General features: G+C 47.4%; 1 protein-coding gene across 1 annotated transcript in view; it reads right to left on the bottom strand.

The window, feature by feature from the left end:
• The window catches only part of CCDC6 (coiled-coil domain containing 6), a 96499-nt gene that overhangs the window by 5539 nt on the left and 71575 nt on the right, over positions 1 to 19385 (bottom strand). The window contains exons 5-7 of the mRNA XM_084753983.1: positions 18165 to 18325; positions 12459 to 12615; positions 6583 to 6683 (exon numbers count right to left, since the gene is read on the bottom strand). Of these exons, the coding sequence (XP_084610109.1) occupies positions 6583 to 6683; positions 12459 to 12615; positions 18165 to 18325 (419 nt within the window). The remainder of the gene's footprint in view (positions 1 to 6582; positions 6684 to 12458; positions 12616 to 18164; positions 18326 to 19385) is intronic.

Genomic DNA, 19385 nt, shown 5'->3' with positions numbered 1-19385 from the left:
GCACTGGGGGAGGTGAGGACTGCTAAAAACAAACAAACAAACCAACCAACACAGTAAGGCTAGAAATGAACTGGGTCATATTCCATCAAATGACCCTTCATATGGCTGATAGGAGATGACAAAAAGAGGACAGACAGTCTCCTCAATGAACAGTGTTGGGAAACCTGCATATCCACAGGCAAAAGCCAAACAAACAAACAAAAATCCTTTAATGTTAAACCATAGACAAGGATCAAATGGATTACGGAGCTGAAGGGCCACTGGAGAGCACCATGCATGCCCACAGAAACCACAGTATTAACACGTTCAAGGAAAGGGCGGATCTTACAGTAAGTGCTTGCTGCAGCTTCAAAACAAAACAAAACAAAAACAAACAAACAAACAAAAATCCTGCCACTTCAACCCTTGCATGGAATAGAAGAATCATGAGGAAGCCAAACAAAGGAGGTGAAACTCAGATGAAAAGGAGACAAGATGTAACATCACACAGGACCATCGTATACACACGTGTGCATGTGCATGTGTCTACGTGTATGCGAATGTAAGTGAGTGCATGCAAACTTTGCAACCTGATTTGATGCAGGATACAAAAGCCCCACACATGCTAATGTTCTCAGAAAGATGCCAAGATTTAAGAAGGAAAAAAGAAAATCACCCTTTCCCCATTGGCATGTTTGGCAGTCTTTAGGAAGGAACCCCGACTATATTCCAAAGAGCCTTCACAGTAACACATATCAAGGCTGAGGAGATGGCTCAGGCGGTGAAGTTCTTCCTGTACATGCCCATGGACATGACTTCTGTCCCCATCAACCATATGACATGGCAGGAGGATTCCCTGGGGACCTGCTAGTCAGTCAGCCTAGCTGAACTGGTGAGTTTCAGGCCAATGAGAGACACTATCTCAAAACACAGGATGGATAGCTCATGCATGAGGAATGATGTCCTGCCCACACGCGTACACCCCTACATACACACACACACCCCAACTCTTTCTACCCTGGGGTAGGGTCCAGTTACCTCAATTTAAAATATTCAGGAGTGGTTTAACTGGGGACAGTCTGAGTAACCCTAGAGAGGTAGTTCTGAACCCTGTACTACTGGCCTGGGCAACACTTACACTGCACGAGTCCAGCGCTTTACAACCCTGACTCCTATCACCTAACTGGAAAATCTGCACAGGGTAGGCAGCACCCTTGCTGTGGCTGGCTTCAGTGTGCAACACCCACCCCACCACCACAGGCGCATGCACTTGAACACTTAGACCCCAGCAGATGGCGCTGTTTGGGAAGGCTGCGGAACCCTTAAGAGGTAGGGCTTCAGAAGAGGGAGGAAGTTACCAGAGGGAACTTGAGGTGTCTTAGTTTCAGCGGGTCTGCTCTCTGGCTCCTGGATACAATGTGAGCAGATGTCTCCAACTCTTGCGCCCAAGTTTCCCTTCTGGCCCAACAAGCCCCATGCCACCCTTTGCCCCTTAGGTTGCTTGCTGTCAAGCGTTTGGTCAGAATGTAACTAATACAGCGCCATAAAGGTGGATGAAATAATAGCCACCAGCTAAGGACATCCAGGGGGCCTGAGGCCCGGCTGTTAACCATTTATTGCTGCCCTGAATCACACAGGGACAGGGAGTTGCATTGTCTATTTATTTTCACAAAGATAAGTTAAGTATCTTCTTAGAGGGCTGGCTTTCCTGTGCCCTCAGCATCAAAAGCTAAGAAAGTATTTCCAGACTCTGTCAGCGGTGCCTTTTTGTCTGATAGATTTCCATTTCAAATTACTTTCTGACTCACATTTACAAAGCGTGTGTCTGCAGCAAAGCACCAGTCTTCAAACCGAACCGATCGTTTAGTGTGCTGTTTACTGCTCGGCTGAAATCTCAAAGTCTTCAAATCACACAGCCTGAGAGCAAAACCCTAACTCTACTTCAGAGGACAGTGCTGGTGAGGCTGGACATGGGGGCAGAGTGTCACACTCAATGGTACAAGGCCTGGATTTAATCTCCACCACCAAGGGGGTTAAAAAAAAAAAAAAAAAAAAAATCTAATTATTTTTTTTTGTTTTGTTTTTTCGAGACAGAGTTTTATCTGTGTATCCCTGGCTATCCTGGATTCACTTTGTAGACCAGGCTGGCCTTGAACTCACAGTGACCTGCCTGCCTCTGCCTGGGATTAAAGGAGTGATGGGATTAAAGGCTTGTGCCACTACGCCCAGCCTAAATTTTTAAAGAGTTGAAGAGATTCCTTTTTGGGGATGGACAGAGTTTCAGTGGTTAAGAGCACGTGTTGCTCTTGCAGACGACATGGGTTCGATTCCCAGCACCCACATGCTGGTTCATAACCTAGCTCAAGGGACACAATTGTAAAAGTAACTTTGATTTTCCTGGCTCAATTGTTGTCTGGGAGGCTTACTGCCTCCTTCTGCTAACCTGGGCCTAGTCCTGGAAGCTTCTAACCTCTGGACTATCTAACCCAGGCCTAGAATGGTTTCAACCTCTGAGACTTACTGCTTAATGAGCTCACCCTTGCTTGTTCTTTCTGAGCTCTGGGCTGGCTGGTTCAACTCAGCTGTTCTGGCTCAAACTCTTCTCCCAGCTGATTTATTTAATCTGGCTTCTCTCTCAGGCCAGAATTGCTCTGCTTTGCCTCAAACTCACTCAGCAATCTGCTCTCATCTTCTGGTTTCTTCTCATTTTCTGGCTCATTCTGTCTTCACCTGTCTTCTCTCTCTCTGCAACCCACCTCCCTCTATTACTGTCCTGGTAAAAACTGCCTCTTAAGATGCTTTCCTTTCCTCTCTCTTCTCACGAGAGTTGGGATATCCTATTCTGTCTAATCTTCTTTGATTCACCACATTTTCTGCCACTCAAGTAGACATCACTTTCAACATGGGTGCTTCCTTCTACAAACTAACTTTACCTTTGTTTGGGATTAAAGGCCATGTACCAGACCATGCCTGGATCTAAGCTTTTCTTTACCTGATACTTGCTCTATACCAGGCTGGCCTTGAGCTCAGATCTGTTTGCCTCTGTCTCCTGGATGAAAGGCGTGTTTGTATTCCAGCAGGATCACACAGACCTAGAAGGTCTTTGGATGTGATCTCTTGCCAGGACACCCATGTTCTTCTAAATTAACATTCCTCTACATACACACAACCTCTTTCTGACCTCTGAAGAAATCAGGTATGCATGTGATGCACATCCATACATGCAGGCAAAGCACTCATATGTGTAAAAATATAAAACAACAGGAATGATGATGATGATGATAATCCTGATTCCATTCATGAAACAAATATTCTAGCCTATTTCCTAGGTTAATGTTTCTGGAAAAAAAAAAACCCATTATGTTAAACCAAGAACCAAGAATCTTCAAAGACTCTCTATTGCCTATTCTCTTTCTCTCTGTATTTTTATCTCTCCCTCTCTCCTGATGCTCAAGGCCAGCATTTCTCAATGGTGAACATCAAGCCCTATGACCCTAACTCTAACTCCAAGCCTGACCCCAAACCAAATCAATCAAGGGAATGGTGCCCAGCGGTCGCCCATAATCACAGTCTTTGACATGTGATTCTGGGCCACAGGCCAAATTATTTAATCTCAATGTGCTACAGAGCCCACCATTAGCAAACACAACCGCTGTAGTGCCCTCAAAAGATTATTTTGCAAGGACTACATGAGGTATTAGTGAATTTTTTTTTACCCTCTTCCCCAGGCCCTATTGAGTATGAGTTTCTATGAGCATGGGGGGGGGGTTCTTATTAATTTTTACTCTTCCTTAAATATTAATAACCATGCATCTCATCCTTTGGCCCAGGAATACATAGAGAACAAACAACAACCTGGAAATCTGCACACAGCAGCTGCTAAACAGCAAACAGTCAGCAGCACAGCAAGGACAGGGACACCTTTCGAGAAATGCATCCGTCAGGAATTTCCAATGTGAGTTAACAGTGTCCCTAACTGATAGGGAATAACACCAGGCAGTACCGTGTCAAGCCTGTGATGGCCACTGCTGACAGGAACGTCACAGTGCAGATCACCAGATGACTTTTATTGGTCACACTGTCCTAGCTTTGGTTCCCGAGGTTCCTGAGTTTTGTCATATCCCCACACGGCTCCTTCTGGTCCACTGTCCCAGCTTTGGTACCTGGGGGCCCCTGAACTCTGTCACATCCTGACCACTGTTTCTGAGGAACTCTTTACTTTGCCAAGATGCTGCAGACCTACACATCTTTCCAAGTTGGCCCAAGTTCCTTTTAACAGAGGAATGGAGACAGAAGCCAAACCCGGCTTCTGGGTGTGCTCATCACTCCCGGGCACACACAGTTGGTTTTGGATCTCGTTCCTGCCCATTCCTGACTTACACACATCCAAGCATGCTATCGGGAAGTGCCTGGCAGAACACTCCAACAGCAGGCACAATTCTAAAGCAAACCCTCACGTTTGTTGTTGCCCCCCACAACCTCCCGACTGCATTATTTTTTTTTTCTGATCTTTGAAAATGGCGTGCCTCTAAAAATTTTGTTAACTTTAAGGAAATCGGATAGGTATTAAGTTACACTCGCGAGCTGGCATTCCTAGCTGCTATACAATAGCTCTCTCTCATTCCCAACTTAAGCCTTCCATTGATGCCAGTTAAGTCAGAAGGTAAAAAGAGACCTGTATAGTGATGACGGGATCCCAGCACTGTTTTAGGGAGAATGGAGAGGCAGCTAAAAGACGGTTTTTTGAGGTAAGACTTAGGGCCACTGGAGACTAGAGGAACGGATTCAGATTGGAAAACATCCTTTTGGCAAGAACAGGGAACAGTGGCCAGTCACACTGTTCACCTTGGACAGGAATCCCTGGTCTGTCCTTGGTCTCCTTGGCCTTAGGAAGCTCATGTCTCTGTCTCCACTGTGTGGGGGGACTCTTCACTGTTACCTGTGGCTACAGAGATGGCCCAGTGGTTAGAGCACCGGCTGCTCTTCCCGAGGACCCAATGTTAATAACCCCCAGCACCCCAAGCATGGGGTTCACAACCATCTTTAATTCTATTCTCAGCCAATCCAATAATGCTCCTTCTGACCTCTGAGAACCCTGCACATACATGGTTCACAGACACAGAGAAACTGCCCCCACCCAATGATAATGATAAATAATAATAATAATAATAATAATAATAATAATAATAATAATAATAGTAGTAGTAGTAGTAGTAGTCACTGTAGTGTTGGCCAGATCCCAAACTGATAAAGTGAAGACATTTCTACCACACTGTCCTAACGGCGGTGTCTTCAGAACATCATGCCCCCTTCGTCAACCTTAAGGGAAATCCTTGCTTTAATTACGACCTCAGATAAGATGAACCGCAGTCCTAATAAAGCCTTTGCAAGGCCACCCCTACTGCGGCTCGACTCTATAGCCTGGCACCATGCCCACAGATTTGTCCCTCAACTCCATCTGCAGCTTGTTCGTTCGCAAACACAGAAACAAAAGACAAAAGTCTCCACAAGCTGCAAGCCTCTACCTTTCCTGCTCTCCCCGTGACTCCTCCTCCCACCTGCCCTACTTGCTCCTCATCCCTTCAGGGCGGATCATGCACTTGCCCACCCACACGGGAGCCCTGAGCACTGCTGGTGCTGAGACATTGAGGAGTAAGGGGGGGGGGGGAAGGGGGTCACATGAAGACAAGCATGCTGGGAAAGGAAAGCCATAACCTGAAAAGGCTGCCCTACCTTCTACAAACCTAACCAGCAAGGTCTGGCTCAAAATCACTGCAAGTCACAGGAGGCAACATGAGCCAGGAGGACTGCTGGCTGTGGATAAAGTTGCCCAATGTAGCCGCTTCCTTCTTGGCCCAGTGACTGCGAGCTGGTAACCCGTGAATGGCTACTGCTCCTATTTTAACACAGGGAAGAGTGATGCCCACGTTATTAGCGAGAGCAGAGGTGAGATTGATGTAGTGGGAATGAAGTGAAGGGAACTCAAGAGAAGCAGCACAGTAGGACACCTTGGAAACCTACCCGTCCACTGAGACTAATCACACAGTCTCTAGAAAGGGGCTGTGAGGTCAAATTTATGATGTAAAAGTAATCTATACTTATGGCTCAGTGGACATCAAGGAAGAGGAGGCACAGAGATTATATGGAATCCTCAAAAGTCAAAGTTAAAAAAAATAAAGAAAAATACTAGATAATAAAATAATAATTAATAAATCATCATCATCATCATCATCATCCTTGTGTTTAAGATCTTCAAGCCAATTCTTAGTACTGATGGTAACTTAGGCTTAAAAAACACAAAATAGAAGGGAACACAACCAGGGGCTCCTGCTGGTTAAACCTATCAGAAGAGGTAGCTAAAAATCAGAGGGGTGCAGTTGGCTAAAGCTGTGTGAGGCCCTGGGTTCAATCCCAGCACTACACAACCGCACAAACACAGACGCCACATACAGGCACACAAACAGGCAGACAGACAAGACAGACCAGACAGACAGACAGACAGACAGACAGACACAGACACAGACACACACACACACACACACACACACACACACACACACACGATGGAAAACAGTCACACCATGTAACCAAGGACACACTCACCCGGTGATATAGGCCTGCTTGAGCTGGGAGAAGGCGTGTAAGGGATTGGGCTGGACACAGTGCGAGGTCTTAATCCTTGAGCAGACATCTCATTAAAATACCTAAAGGAAGAGAGGAGGAAGTGAGTTAGTTAAACAGCCATGTTCACGTGGTCCTTAGAAACCCTAGGAGCAAGGGTGTGAAAACGTACAACCTAAGGTCAAAATCTTGGGAGCCAGTGAGGCTGTACACAGGGGACTCCTGAGTCACCGCGCTGCTCTAGCACGGAGGCCTGCCAGAGCCATGCCACCCATCAGAAAACAACAGTCCTCAAGTCCCTACAGTGACCTCAGAGGCACAAAGATAACCTATGTTTCAATTGTTATCTGAAACTCAAAACCAAACAAGCTCCCCAATATTTAAGTTCTCACAGTAAATGTAAGGGACACACAAGCCGCTGGGCCATGTGCCAGGCTCTGCTTCAAGGATGGTCGGATGGTCACACATCAGGATTTAACAGAAGACCCAGTGCTAAGCACCCTTGGTGGGTCACACTCAGCCCCCCTGTGCTGAGTCCAGCTTCTGCCCGATTTTAGAAGTCATGTCAACCCTGAACACGCAGTAGTGTGATTATCGCGGGGGACCATTGCTTTTCACTCTGTGAATGAAGAATAGAGTGCTGACAGGAAGGAATTTCTACTTGATGGACTTCCTGACAAACCACCCTCCCAGCCTTAAAGCTAAACAGGCACAGACTTTCATCTCAGGGCACCGTCAGCCTGGTGTCCATTCACCTGAGGAACCAGCATAGCCTCACCACACAGGCTAAGGAGCCTGATGGACACACAGCTCAATCAGATGCCTGCCTGTCGCCGTCCCTTCTTTAGGACAGCCCACCACAGCAATGCCAGTAAGACCTTGCCTTGCTCTGCGCACACAGGCAGGTGGTTATGAAAAAAAAACAAAAAAACAAAAAACAAAAAACAGGGCTGGGGATGTGGCTCCTGTTGGCAGAGTGCTTGTATAGCACGCATGAGGCCCCTGGTTATGCCTCCAGCACCATGGTGGCATGCACCTGTCGCCCCAACCCTCTGGTGTAGAAACAGGAGGATCAAAATTCAAGGTCAGTTCAGGACTACAGGAGATCCTCCCTCAACACAAATGGAAATAAACAACAGGCCCTCTAGACTAAAAGAACAAAAACAGTCAGAGTTAGGGATCACAGATCAAATGGAGCTGACAGACATCTACAAGCATTCCATTCCTACAGGGCAGGATACGCATCCTCATCAACAGCCTACGGACCCTTCTCCAAAACGGATCACATCTTAGGATCAAAGCAAGTCTTAACAAGTATTTTAAGAAAGTTTGATTTCTTATATTCTACCTGGTCACACTGGAACCAAGTTGAAGATCACCAACAAGAGAGACCACAAAATGCAAAAAGTCATGGAGAACAGACAACAACTGCACTGAACAATGACTAGGTCGTGGGAGAGGTCAGAAGAGGAATTAAAGAACAAGTTAATGAAAACAAAACAAAACCCAGAATATCAGAACCAAAGGGCTATAATAAAAATGTTTCCAAGAGGCAAGCCCCACATAGAGAGAGAGAGAGAGAGAGAGAGAGAGAGAGAGAGAGAGCGAGAGCGCGCGAGCGAGCGCGCAAGCGCCCAAATCAGTAACTTAATGGTCTACACATCAAGGGCTTAGAAAAAAAGGGAACATATCAAACCCAAAAGTTAATGGACAGAAATACTAATACTAAGATTGGGACAGAGGCTAATGGAATGGAAATAATCATTAATAATAATAATAATAATAATAATAATAATAATAATAATAATAATAATAATAAAAACAATGAGGCAAAATGTTGGCTCTTTGAAAAGATAAGTTTGACATAGCCTTAGCCAAACTAACCTAGAGCCAGACACCAATCAGATTCAGAGGATCATTAGGGCATAGTATAAAAATCTACATTCTAAAAAATTGAAAACTCTACAAGAAAATGGATACATCTTTGAAACACACATAACTTATCAAAATTAAACTGAAAAGAGATAAACAACTTAGGAACTTAGAGTCCATCACAAGCAGTGAGATTGACGGAGTAACACAAAGTCTCCCAATTAAGAATGAACGAACATACATATGTACGTATGTACATACACACGGACAGACGTACATACGTACGGACATTCATGCTGAAAGAACCCTGCTGTTTGAGGTTACAGTCCTCTGGTGAGGATAGCCACTCTGAGATCGGTGTAAGGTGTAACAGGACTTCCTCTCCCCAGCAGGGCCTCCGGCTCTCTGCCTGACTCCATCTTGAGAGTGTCTTTAGACATAGATGCCCCTAAGCACATTTGATACATGGCCCTTGACACAGCTCCCTGCTAGCTCTCCCCTCCCTGCACCTATAGGATAATCAGGTACTGTGTTCCCGCTCATATGATAGGAGCAGGCTGCCAGATGCAAAAGAAGCATCCTTAAAGCGCCTGCTCTTAACCAATTATGTACACCTATCCTGGAGCCTCCCTCGCCCACTCCCCAAGGGCTATATAGCCTTTGCTCTCCCTGAGTACAGTCTAACTAGTTCCTGGAGTGGTTCCCGGAGTGTGTGCTCTCTGTCCTGCTTATAGCCTTACAAGCCCTGCTCCTCCTGCCTCGGTGGTCTGGTGGCATTAGCCCTCCAGGGAAGAGAAACACACACACACACACACACACACACACACACACACACACGAAGTACAGCAGGAACTAGGAAGGGGAAGAGCACAGTCACAATCTGCTCACACAGCCAGCATTCCCAATACGAAACCAGGTAAGCACCCCATGGCAACATGCAATTAAGAGGGCTCTCTCTCTCTCTCTGCTGGACACGGATACAAAAATCTTCACTAAAGGAAATTACAAATGGAATTAACTACACATGTAATAGAGCATTTGCCATGACCTAGTCAGCTTCGCTCTACAGATACAAGGACGACGGTTCAACAGACTCGTGTCAACAAACACATCGGCAGACTCCGGATAGAAATCACTTCACCATCTCCGTAGATGCGGAAAGAATCTGGGAGCCCAACATCCTCTCATGATAAAAGCCCTGAAGAAGCTATGGATAGGAAGAGTCTATCTCTACATAATGAAGGAAACGTGCAGCAAGCTGATATCCAACACTATACTGAACGGGAAAATCTCAAAGCATTGCCACCCAAGCCAGGAATGCAACAAGGACGCCCCCTTTCTCCACGTTCAGTATGTCCGTGAAGTTTTTGCTAGGAGCCAAGCAGACAAAAGAAATAAAATGGATACAGATACGGAAATGAAGGAATCGAATGGCTCCTATTTGCACATACAGTTTAACACGTTAAAAAAAAAAAGTCTGATAAACACTTTTAGAAAAGTAACACGGCAAAAAAGTCAACATCTAAAAAGCCAGATTTTTTGCTGGGCGTTCCCAACACTTGGGGAAGCAGAGGCAGGTGGATCTCTGTGAGTTCGAGGCCAGGCTGGTCTACAAAACCAGTCCAGGAACAGCCAAGGCTACACAGAGAAACCCTGTCTCAAAAAAACTGAAAGAAGAAGAAAAAAAAAAAAGTCAGATTTTCTATATACCAACACTGAATTGGCAAGAACTAAATCATGGAATTAATTCTATTATCTTAAAAAACCCAGGGATAAAAGTCACCCAGGAAGTAAAAGACCTCAACAATGATAAAACTTAAAACTCTAAAGGAAAAAGAACTTGAAAAAGACCGAAAGATGTAACAAGTTCCCATCGGCATGGGTAAGCAAAATTACTAAAATGACCACAGTCCTCACCAAAGTTCCAAGGCATTCTTCACACAAATGGGGGGGGGGGGGCACGCTGGGGTGCATGTGAGACAATCTTAAAAATGATAGAGAAGCACAAATTGACTCCAGAGAACCACAGCAATCCTGAGCAGAAAAGACCAGAGTTCACAAGGTCATGGTGCCTGGTTTTAAGGTATACTGCAGAGCCACGGTGATTTAAACAGCACGGCACATAACGAACAGCCGATGCAGAATTACATCCACACAAGCTACCTGACTTTTTGAAGAAGCAAAAAATACATACTGGAGAATGGACGGCCTCTCTGACAAACAGTGCTGAGGAAACTGGGTACCCAAGGCAGAATGAAAACTACAGAAATCGTCTCCAACGGATCAAAGATGCTAACGTGGGGCCTGAGGGTTTGAAGCCACTAGAGGCAAACACTTCAAGATGCAGGCATTGGCAGAGACTTTCTGAGGAGAATCCCAGTCGTTCAGGAAGTAAGAGCAAGAACTGACAAGCGGGACTGTATGAAACCAAGAAACAGAGCAAACAGTAAACACGGAAAACCAGTGGTCCTCAGCCTTCCTAATGCTGCGGCCCTTTAACCCAGCTCCTCATGCTGTGGTGACCCCAGCCATGAAACTACGTTCCTTGCTACTTCATACCTGTAATTTACTCCTACTACGACTCATGATGTAAATATCTGACGTGTGACCCCGCCCCCCATCACAAGGAGGTTGTAACCCACAGGCTGAGAACCACTGCTGAAAAGAATTGCCCACGGAAGGGGAGAAAATCTACACCTATCATCGGACAGGTGGTTAAAAATATACAAAAAACTAAAAAAAAAAAGTTAAAAATACCAAAGAAGCTCATCAATAAACAGACATTTGTGGAGTCTGGATTTTTCTGCAGATACATAAAACCACTTATATGTATGTACACATACAGCATAAATCAGAAAGGAGGTTGAGGGATGGAAAGATGAGCCGTCAGGTGGAAGAAAGTGAAGAAAGAGGGGGAAGGGTGTGGGGCGGACAGGGCCGGCGCACACACCATACTTGAGAGAGAGTGTGTCTCTATGAAACCCAATACTGTGTCAAGAAAACAAAATTCACACCAAACCCCCAGTGATTATTCTGTAATTCCTATGGCCTGATGCGTTCCTGATTTAAGATCGTAAGGGAAGAGTTATTTCCCATGGATACAGATGCAGTTGAGTTAAACACTAAACTCAGTGGGTTAAAAATCAAAGACATCAAAGTAGCAAGGGCCTGTTGGCAAGAAGCGGAGAGAGCCTGGGGGGGGGGGGGGGGTGGGGGGGGTGGGGGGGGTGGGGGGGGTGGGCAAGGGGCGGAGGTGTACGGGGACACTGAGAGAAAGTGAAAGAGTCACGGTGGGAGGAGGAAAATGACTCAAATTCAATATACACATTTGAAATTATCAAGAAATTTTCTAAAAGCTTGGCATAGTTTACTGACCAATGAGGTAACATAAAAATTCTAAAGGGAGAATAAAGCAACAACAGTAACAACAACCAAAAATCACCAAAATGTTTGCAATTCAATTAAAGCAGGTTTGGAGGAAATCCTGCTAAATGTGCCTGGGATGTACGTATCCAAGTATGTGAACTTACTTACTCCTGTTATTAGAAATAGGGATGCCAGAAAAATACATTTCTCTAGTATTTCTTGCTTATGTTCCTTTAAATATCAATGTTGAAAATTTAAAAATCAAAAACAAATGCCAGCTTTGCCTCCATTTCTCTCCCCTGTGCACCGTTTCAAAGAGGGCGGTCTCTCCTCCAGCATAAGCAGAGTACTCAAAACCTTGTGCGTATCCTACTGTGAGCACGTGCTTCAACTTAGAGGTGTTCACCGTCAGAGACCGCGTGACAATCAAGCCTTTCCCCTTCTAGACTACATAATTTTTAAATCAACGTATGTGCATGAGTGTTTTGGCTGCAAGCATGCCTGTGCACCACAGCCAAGCCGGGTGGGTGCCTGTGGGGAGGCCAGAAGAGGGCCCAGGATCCCCTGGAAATGGAGTTGCAGACAGTGCGCGCGTGCGTGGTGGGGTGCGGGCTGCAAACCTTTCGTCATCCATCTCCAAGCTGGACTCGCTCTCCGAGAGCTGGCGGCACAGCGCCTCCCTCCTCTCCATCTCCCTCTGGAGCTTCCGCTGCAGCCGCAGGTTCTCTTCCCTCATGTGGCGCTCCTCCTCCAAGTACTGCGCCATCTTCTCCGAATCTGAAGAAGCCAGGGCTTGCAATTACATGGTGTTCCGTGCAATCATTACCCCACCTTGGGATGGCCCTGCCCTCTCATGTGGGAGTGGGGTGGGAGGGTGGGGGTGGGGGGGGAAGGGGGTTTAAAATTTATCCTAAGTTTACAAGTTGAGTCACACTCAGCAGGTAAGCTAGGAGACAATGCTAGCAGGCTAGGCCTCTTCACCCCAATCCCTCACACGCACAGGCCTGGCGCCCAGTTTCATCTTACCACCTTGTCAGACCTCCTCCTCCCTTGTGGAATCGGGGAGAGAAGAGAGCCCAGTTAGGGGACAGACTGGTCCACTGGTTCCCCTCTAGATAGGCCACCTGGGGTCGGGGTTGGGGGTGGGGGTGGGGGGTGCCTGTTACTCTCATTAGCATATCCACCATGCACAGTAGCTGAGCAACTCTCAGAAGTATTGTATTAGCAGAGCACATTCGGTTACAGTGAACAAAAGCCCTTTTTCCATGAAGTGTGTGTGTGTGTGTGTGTGTGTGTGTGTGTGTGTGTGTGTGTACAACCTTTGGGAATTGTTTCAGTCCTTTCATCATCTGGGTTCTGGGACTCAAACTTGGCAGCAAGCACCTTCACTCACTGAGCCATCCTGCCTGACCAATAATAATGACTTCTGATGACAATTGCACTACAGTACAATGCCCAGGCAGGCAAGAGGACATCCGATCCCCTAGCGGGGAAATTACAGCTGCTAGGAACAGAGCGAGTGGCATGTAGTCTTAACCACCAAACTATCTCTCCAACCAGAACTCTCCTGGTTTTCAGGAATTAAAATGCTCAGATTATTAGACACTATTACTCAGACTAAACACTAAATCTCTTGGCTGTTTTGAATACACCCAGAAACTCCCGCTGCCTAATCCATATGCAAAGTCTTTTTAATTGAAGTGATGCTGGGAAAAAAAATACTTACAAAGCTCATGTTTAATACGAACAGCTTAAATTAAGTCTCCCCAACTATGCTTGTGCACAGATTTCTCACTGAGCTCAACAGCAAGTGCCAGGTGGCCCTAGGCGTACCTGCTGTTACTCAGACTCAAATGGCGACTACAGAGCCATAAACAGCGAAGGGTCCCAGAATCTAAGATTTGTGAGGCTCCAAGAACAGTGATTTAAGAAGGAAGCATCTTTTTTTTTCCCCCAAGAATGCTGCAATTCAAGCTGGACAAGGGACACACGCCTATAGTCCCAGCACCTGGGAAGGTTAAGGTGGGAGGGTTGAGAGGTCGACGTCAGCCTGGGCTACACAGTGAGACCTGAACAAAAGTGAAAGTAGAGGGCACTTCATTAGCATATGGGGACTCAGCGGAGGGATACTTCGACAGTGACTTAGCGGTAAGAATGCCACTCTAAGTAGGACTGCAGGACTCTCTGTGAAAGCATCTACATAGCGCACACCAGCAGGCCCACCCTGCACCTTCTCCGGTGTCAGGACGCAAGCACAGGAGGCTGGAAGCAAGGCATTCCTCTGGTGCCCTCTACTGGTTCGCTGTCATCCTCCTCCTCTCTCACAGGCCTCTCTAGTCCTTGGGGGCCAGTTAGTATCACCACTATGCTCTGCTACCCTCTAAATTTTAACTAAAGCTGTCAACCAGCCAGGCAGGTGTCACACCAGGTTCAGCTGAGTAATGCTCTTGCGAGCAGGTTGTGTCCTGTCCCCCTCCCAGGTTACAGACCACACAGGGGGCGGGCCCCCAACAGATTGTAAGGCACAGCTCAAATTGAGGACTCTTGAGCGATTCAAATCAGGGATGTAGACACAAGGGGTATCCGCCACAGCTACACCATGGGAGGGCCAAGGGAGGTGCAGGCCACCTCATGTACAAAGCGGGAGGCAGGGGACAGGTCGGATCACTAACAGAATCCTCTATGCCAGTGGTTCTCAACTTGTGCATTGAGACTTTTTTGAGTGCTGAATGACAGGGGTCGCCTAAGACCACTGGAAAACACAGATATTTGCATAACTAGCAAAATTACAATTATAAGGTAGCAACAACAACAACAACAACAACAAAAAACCGTAGGGGTTGGGAGTCATCACAACACAAGGAACTGTATTGAAGGGTAGCAGCAGCAGGAAGGTTGAGAACCACTGCTCTAAGCCTTACTGAAGCCAGCTGAATGCTCTTGATGGCCTCTTTGGACCAGACTTTTCTGTCCTGGTAGGGCAGGGACCAGGGTAAATCACACTAGCATTCACAAATAGTTTCTGTGAGATCCGAAGGCTTTTCAAAGACCAAGCCGAGCAGTGAGAATAAAGCAGCCTACTTAGCCAAGCACAAATGAGGAAGGAAAAAGGGAGCTGGCTGCCCTGAGAAAAGTGATAAAACACACTGCCTACCCAGCTTAAAACAACCTAGCACCCAAGAACATATTGCTCCAGCTCACCTGGTTTCATGAGACATCTGCAAGCAGCTATCCAAGACATGCCTCTGAATTAATCGGATTAAAAACAAACATTTCTACCAGGTGCGGTGCCGCATGCCTGTGACTATGCCTATAATCCCAGCACTCGGGGAGGCCGAGGCAGGCAGATCACTGTGAGTGAGTTGAAGGCCAACCTGATCTACAAAGCGAGTCTAAGACAGACAAGGCTACACAGAGAAACCCTGTCCGGGAAAACCAAAATCCAGAACAAAGAAAACAAAAATCCCAAACATTTCAGAGGACCACAGTCCAGTCCTGGAAGAACTCAAGACACGAGCTGGTGCTGGCAGCGAGGATGGTGGCGCCTGCAGACTCATGCCCAGCGGGCTGGTGAAGGCTGTCTGTCGCATTACACAGCAGAGACAGAGGGATTTCGTAGGTGTAACCGTGTTAAGGATTCAGGGGTGATGAGGCAGTCCTGGATTATCACAGGGTGGGCATAAAATGACCACAAGGGCGAGTGAGAGAGAAAAGGGAAACCAGAACAGGGAGGGGACATGGGAGTGACACTCCCACAAGGAAGAGCCACAGCAGAGGCCTGATGCTGTGCAAAAACAGAGAGGAGTCTTGCCTTATCCCCTGACACCTCCAGAGGCACATGGTTCTACTTGGAAGCCCCACCCATCACTCTGGCCTCCAGAGCTACAAGGTAATGCATCCGCATTGTTTGGAGCCACTGTGCCTACGCTTGTTACGGTGAAAATAAGAACATGCCAGGATCTCTATGATATATAGCGTCTAAGACAGAACCCTGAGCTACCACCTCCTCCGTAAGGTAGGAGCCAGAGATCATCAGTGCGCCTTCCAGCGAGAGGACTGGTCTGCAGCTGGGGCGCAGCAACAAACAAAAAGCGTCCCCTGTGGCTGGTGAGATGCTCCCTCAGGCAGGGGCGCATCTGCCACCATGGCTGCCAGACCGATCCAGCTACAAAGGAGAACCCACTCCCTATAAGCTGTTCTCTGACCAACATGTGAGCACCAGACCATGTGCACACACACACACACTAAGTAAGTAAATGTCATAAAAATGTTTTGAAAGGGGATCTTTTAGCTGGGCGGCGGTGGCTCACATTTTAATTCCCAGCACTTGGGAGGCAGGGGCAGGTGGATCTCTGTGAGTTTGAGGCCAGCCTGGACTACAAAGGGAGTCTAGGACAGTCAGAGCTGTTATACAGAGAAATTCTGTCTTGAAAATCATGGGGAGGCGGGGAGGGAGAGAGGTGAAGGAAGGAGAGGGAAGGGGGTGGAAGGGGGTGGAAGGGGGGGGTAGAGAAGGCATCTTTTGTTTGGAGCATTTAATGTGTGGAATAGTCAGCCTTTTAGGAGGGCCCCGAGGCAGCTGTGTAGGTAGCCGGGAGAACTGCAAGATCAGCTGTTTTTTAACAAGTGTTTCCAGAGAGAAAGCCGCAGAAAGTCCTGGTCACTGTGCAACTCTTAGTGTGTAGCACCTGGGAGGCCACCAGATCCATGTCTGTGCAAACCATGCGCCTGGCAGTAACGGGGGGTGGGGGTGGGGGGGGATCTTTCTCCCAATGTATTACCTCAAAGAAGAAATGTCTGCAGCCAAAGATCAGAAGTTGGGCACCCAGACAAGCTCAGGACCCCTGATTTCCACTCAACACCTTGGCCTTTTCCAAAATATCGAGTATAAATTTCAAAAGCAAAATTATTCTGCAGATACCATGTGCGAGTGTCATCTGAGATTACACAGTCCTCCCTCCGTGGTCCAGGAGTGCAGTGGGGGGGGGCCCTGCAGGCTCCTTAGAGCCTCACACAGACGAACATAACGCCGACAGAGGTCACCTCGCCTCATGATCAGCTTTAACTGTCAACTTGATACATCTAGAACCGTTAACAGGCAGAAATGAAAATATTCTAAGAGAAACATTTCTGTCTTTTATTCTCACTACCAGAACGTGGACACCAAGGAAACTGCAATTTCCCCAGGAATCTCACACTGGGAGAAAGAAAGGGTCCACTTGGAAGAGATTTCACACACTCTTCAGGATGAGACCGGAACCCCGGACAAAAATGGGTCCTCAGCTTCCACCAGAACTGCTTAGCTGTGCAAATCCTTTCTGTAAACATCTATCTCACCTCAGCACCCTAAAAACAGAGTTAAGGGGTTACTAGATCTCTTCGTCCCCCGCTTCCCAATATGACCACTGACTTAAATCTTCCTTTTCTGCTCTCTGCTATTAACTTGGCTTTTTTTTTTTTTTTTTGCCTCACTGAGACCAGGCAGCCAGGCCTGCTTTGGGGTTGTAGGTCGGTCGTGACGGCCCCCCCTCCAAGCCCCTCCCCATCCACCCACATGGCTCCCAGCCAAGTTCCAGAACTGAACCACATAGAAAGGAGCCTCAGCAAATTGTTCGTGAGGGATTATCTTAATTACATTAATTGACGTGGGGAAACAAGGCAATTAGTTTTCTTGAGGGACGTGGCCCACAGTAGTGTGGGATGGGAGTGTAGTGATGGAAGGTATGTGTGGAAGGAGTTAGGGGAAAGGGTGGACAGTGAATATAAAATACATTATATGAAATTCCCAAGGAAGTCAATATATAGGTATGTATAGTATAGTATAGATGTATGTATGTATGTATGTACGTACGTACGTACGTACGTACGTGTAAGAAAGCTATCCAAGCACAGATATACACCAATCAACTGCTCTCTGATCTCAACCATGGGTGTGACCTGAGTGGCTCTCCTGGGCTCCTGCCTCTGTGACCTGCCTTTTATGACTAGCTGTCACCTGCGTGCCAAATAAGTACATCCTCCCTGAAGTCGGGGGTTCTATCTCAGCAACGGAAGGAAGTAAGACACCTGGAACCACCTAGAAGTACTCTAAGCTGCAGTGTGGTTGTCCCCCGCCCCCCTCCCCCTCCCCCCGCCCCCCTCCCCCATGATGAGCCTCTTCCTATCCCACGTGCACAGGTACACGTGTGCAAATGTCTGTGTGCCACTGATAGCACCATGAACGCGGCCGCTGTGAGCTCATCAGGAAGCCAACAGGGGCCGACGTGGGTTGGGTCCCCGCACTGGTTCGGCAGACAGGAACTCGAGGGGACGGGAGGGCCACGTACGCTGTAGCTGGGCTGCTCGCAGCTGCTTTTTCAGCCGCTCCACTTCGTTCTTTAAGAACCTGATATGCCTCATCATGTTCTCAGGAGAATCAATCTCCATGGAGATGTCTCTAGGCGATGGCGGGGCAGACACAGGCTGGTCTAATTTCTCCTGTAGGATCCTTCACAGGAAAGGAGGAGGAAAGAAAAAAAAAATAAAGCAATAATGAACAGTTTACAGCAACAGAGTACACAACATCCATGCTAAGGGCTTGCCTGAAATGCATCCACAGGGCTGATTGAGGCCTCTGTCTCACAACCTCTCTGTGCACCTTCGCCTACTGTCACCACAGGTCGACAGGCCAGAGCGGCAAGATCTCATTTGTGTCCTTTGTGTGTTCACACGTTGGTACAGGTGCGCGCGTGCCACCTGCATCTGGAGGTCGGGGACGATCTCTGGTTATCGGTCCTTCCTTCCCCTCTTATGTGCAACAAGGTCTCTTGTCAGCTGCTACCAAGCAAGGCAAGCTGCCCTGAGCTTCTGCGGATTCTCCTGTCTCTGCCTGGGATTACGGGCAAGCGCTAGAGTGTGCAGTTTGGGGGCGGGGGGGGGGGGGGGGGGGCACGGATCTGAACTCAGGTCCTCACCGCCTTGTGCAGCAGGCAGCACACCATGGAGCCATCATCGCTGGTCCTTCTGCTCTCCCAGTGGGCCTAGCCGGCCTGGCAGCCCATCGTAACCGTGACATCTGCATAGCACGTTTCAAGGTTACTAGGCCCAGGGTCCAGCAAACTCTCAGGCTTAGCTGACTACACGGTTAGCTGGCTGGTTAGAGAGGATGAGTGGAAGGGAAAAAAAAAAACTACTCTCGTGATGCTTTGAGTGAAATTTAGAAAGCACTGTGAAATCGCCCCGGAGGACGAAGTCACTTACTGACTCTGAAACACTTGAGCACAAAGTCTGGAAAACTGAGAGCAGTGATAAAACATTACAAAACCAAACCGAGTCAGAATTAGTTGGTAAAAAAAAAAACCGGTTGCAGCCACTGCCCTACCAATTACCATTCAGGTAAAATAGCAACAGCATCAACAGCGGGGCTAGAGAGACGGCTCAGCCTCAGTTACAGGCTAGGCTCACAACCAAAAATACAAGGAATGCACCAACAGCATTCCACCCACAAAACGACCGTTTCGTGCTGCTGAGTTCAACAACCTAGCACAACTCTTATGTACGCAAACCCT

This window comes from Acomys minous (assembly GCF_964271855.1).
Source record: "Acomys minous genome assembly, chromosome: 13".
Taxonomy (NCBI): Eukaryota; Metazoa; Chordata; class Mammalia; order Rodentia; family Muridae; genus Acomys; species Acomys minous.
This window is presented reverse-complemented; position numbering and strand designations above follow the sequence as displayed.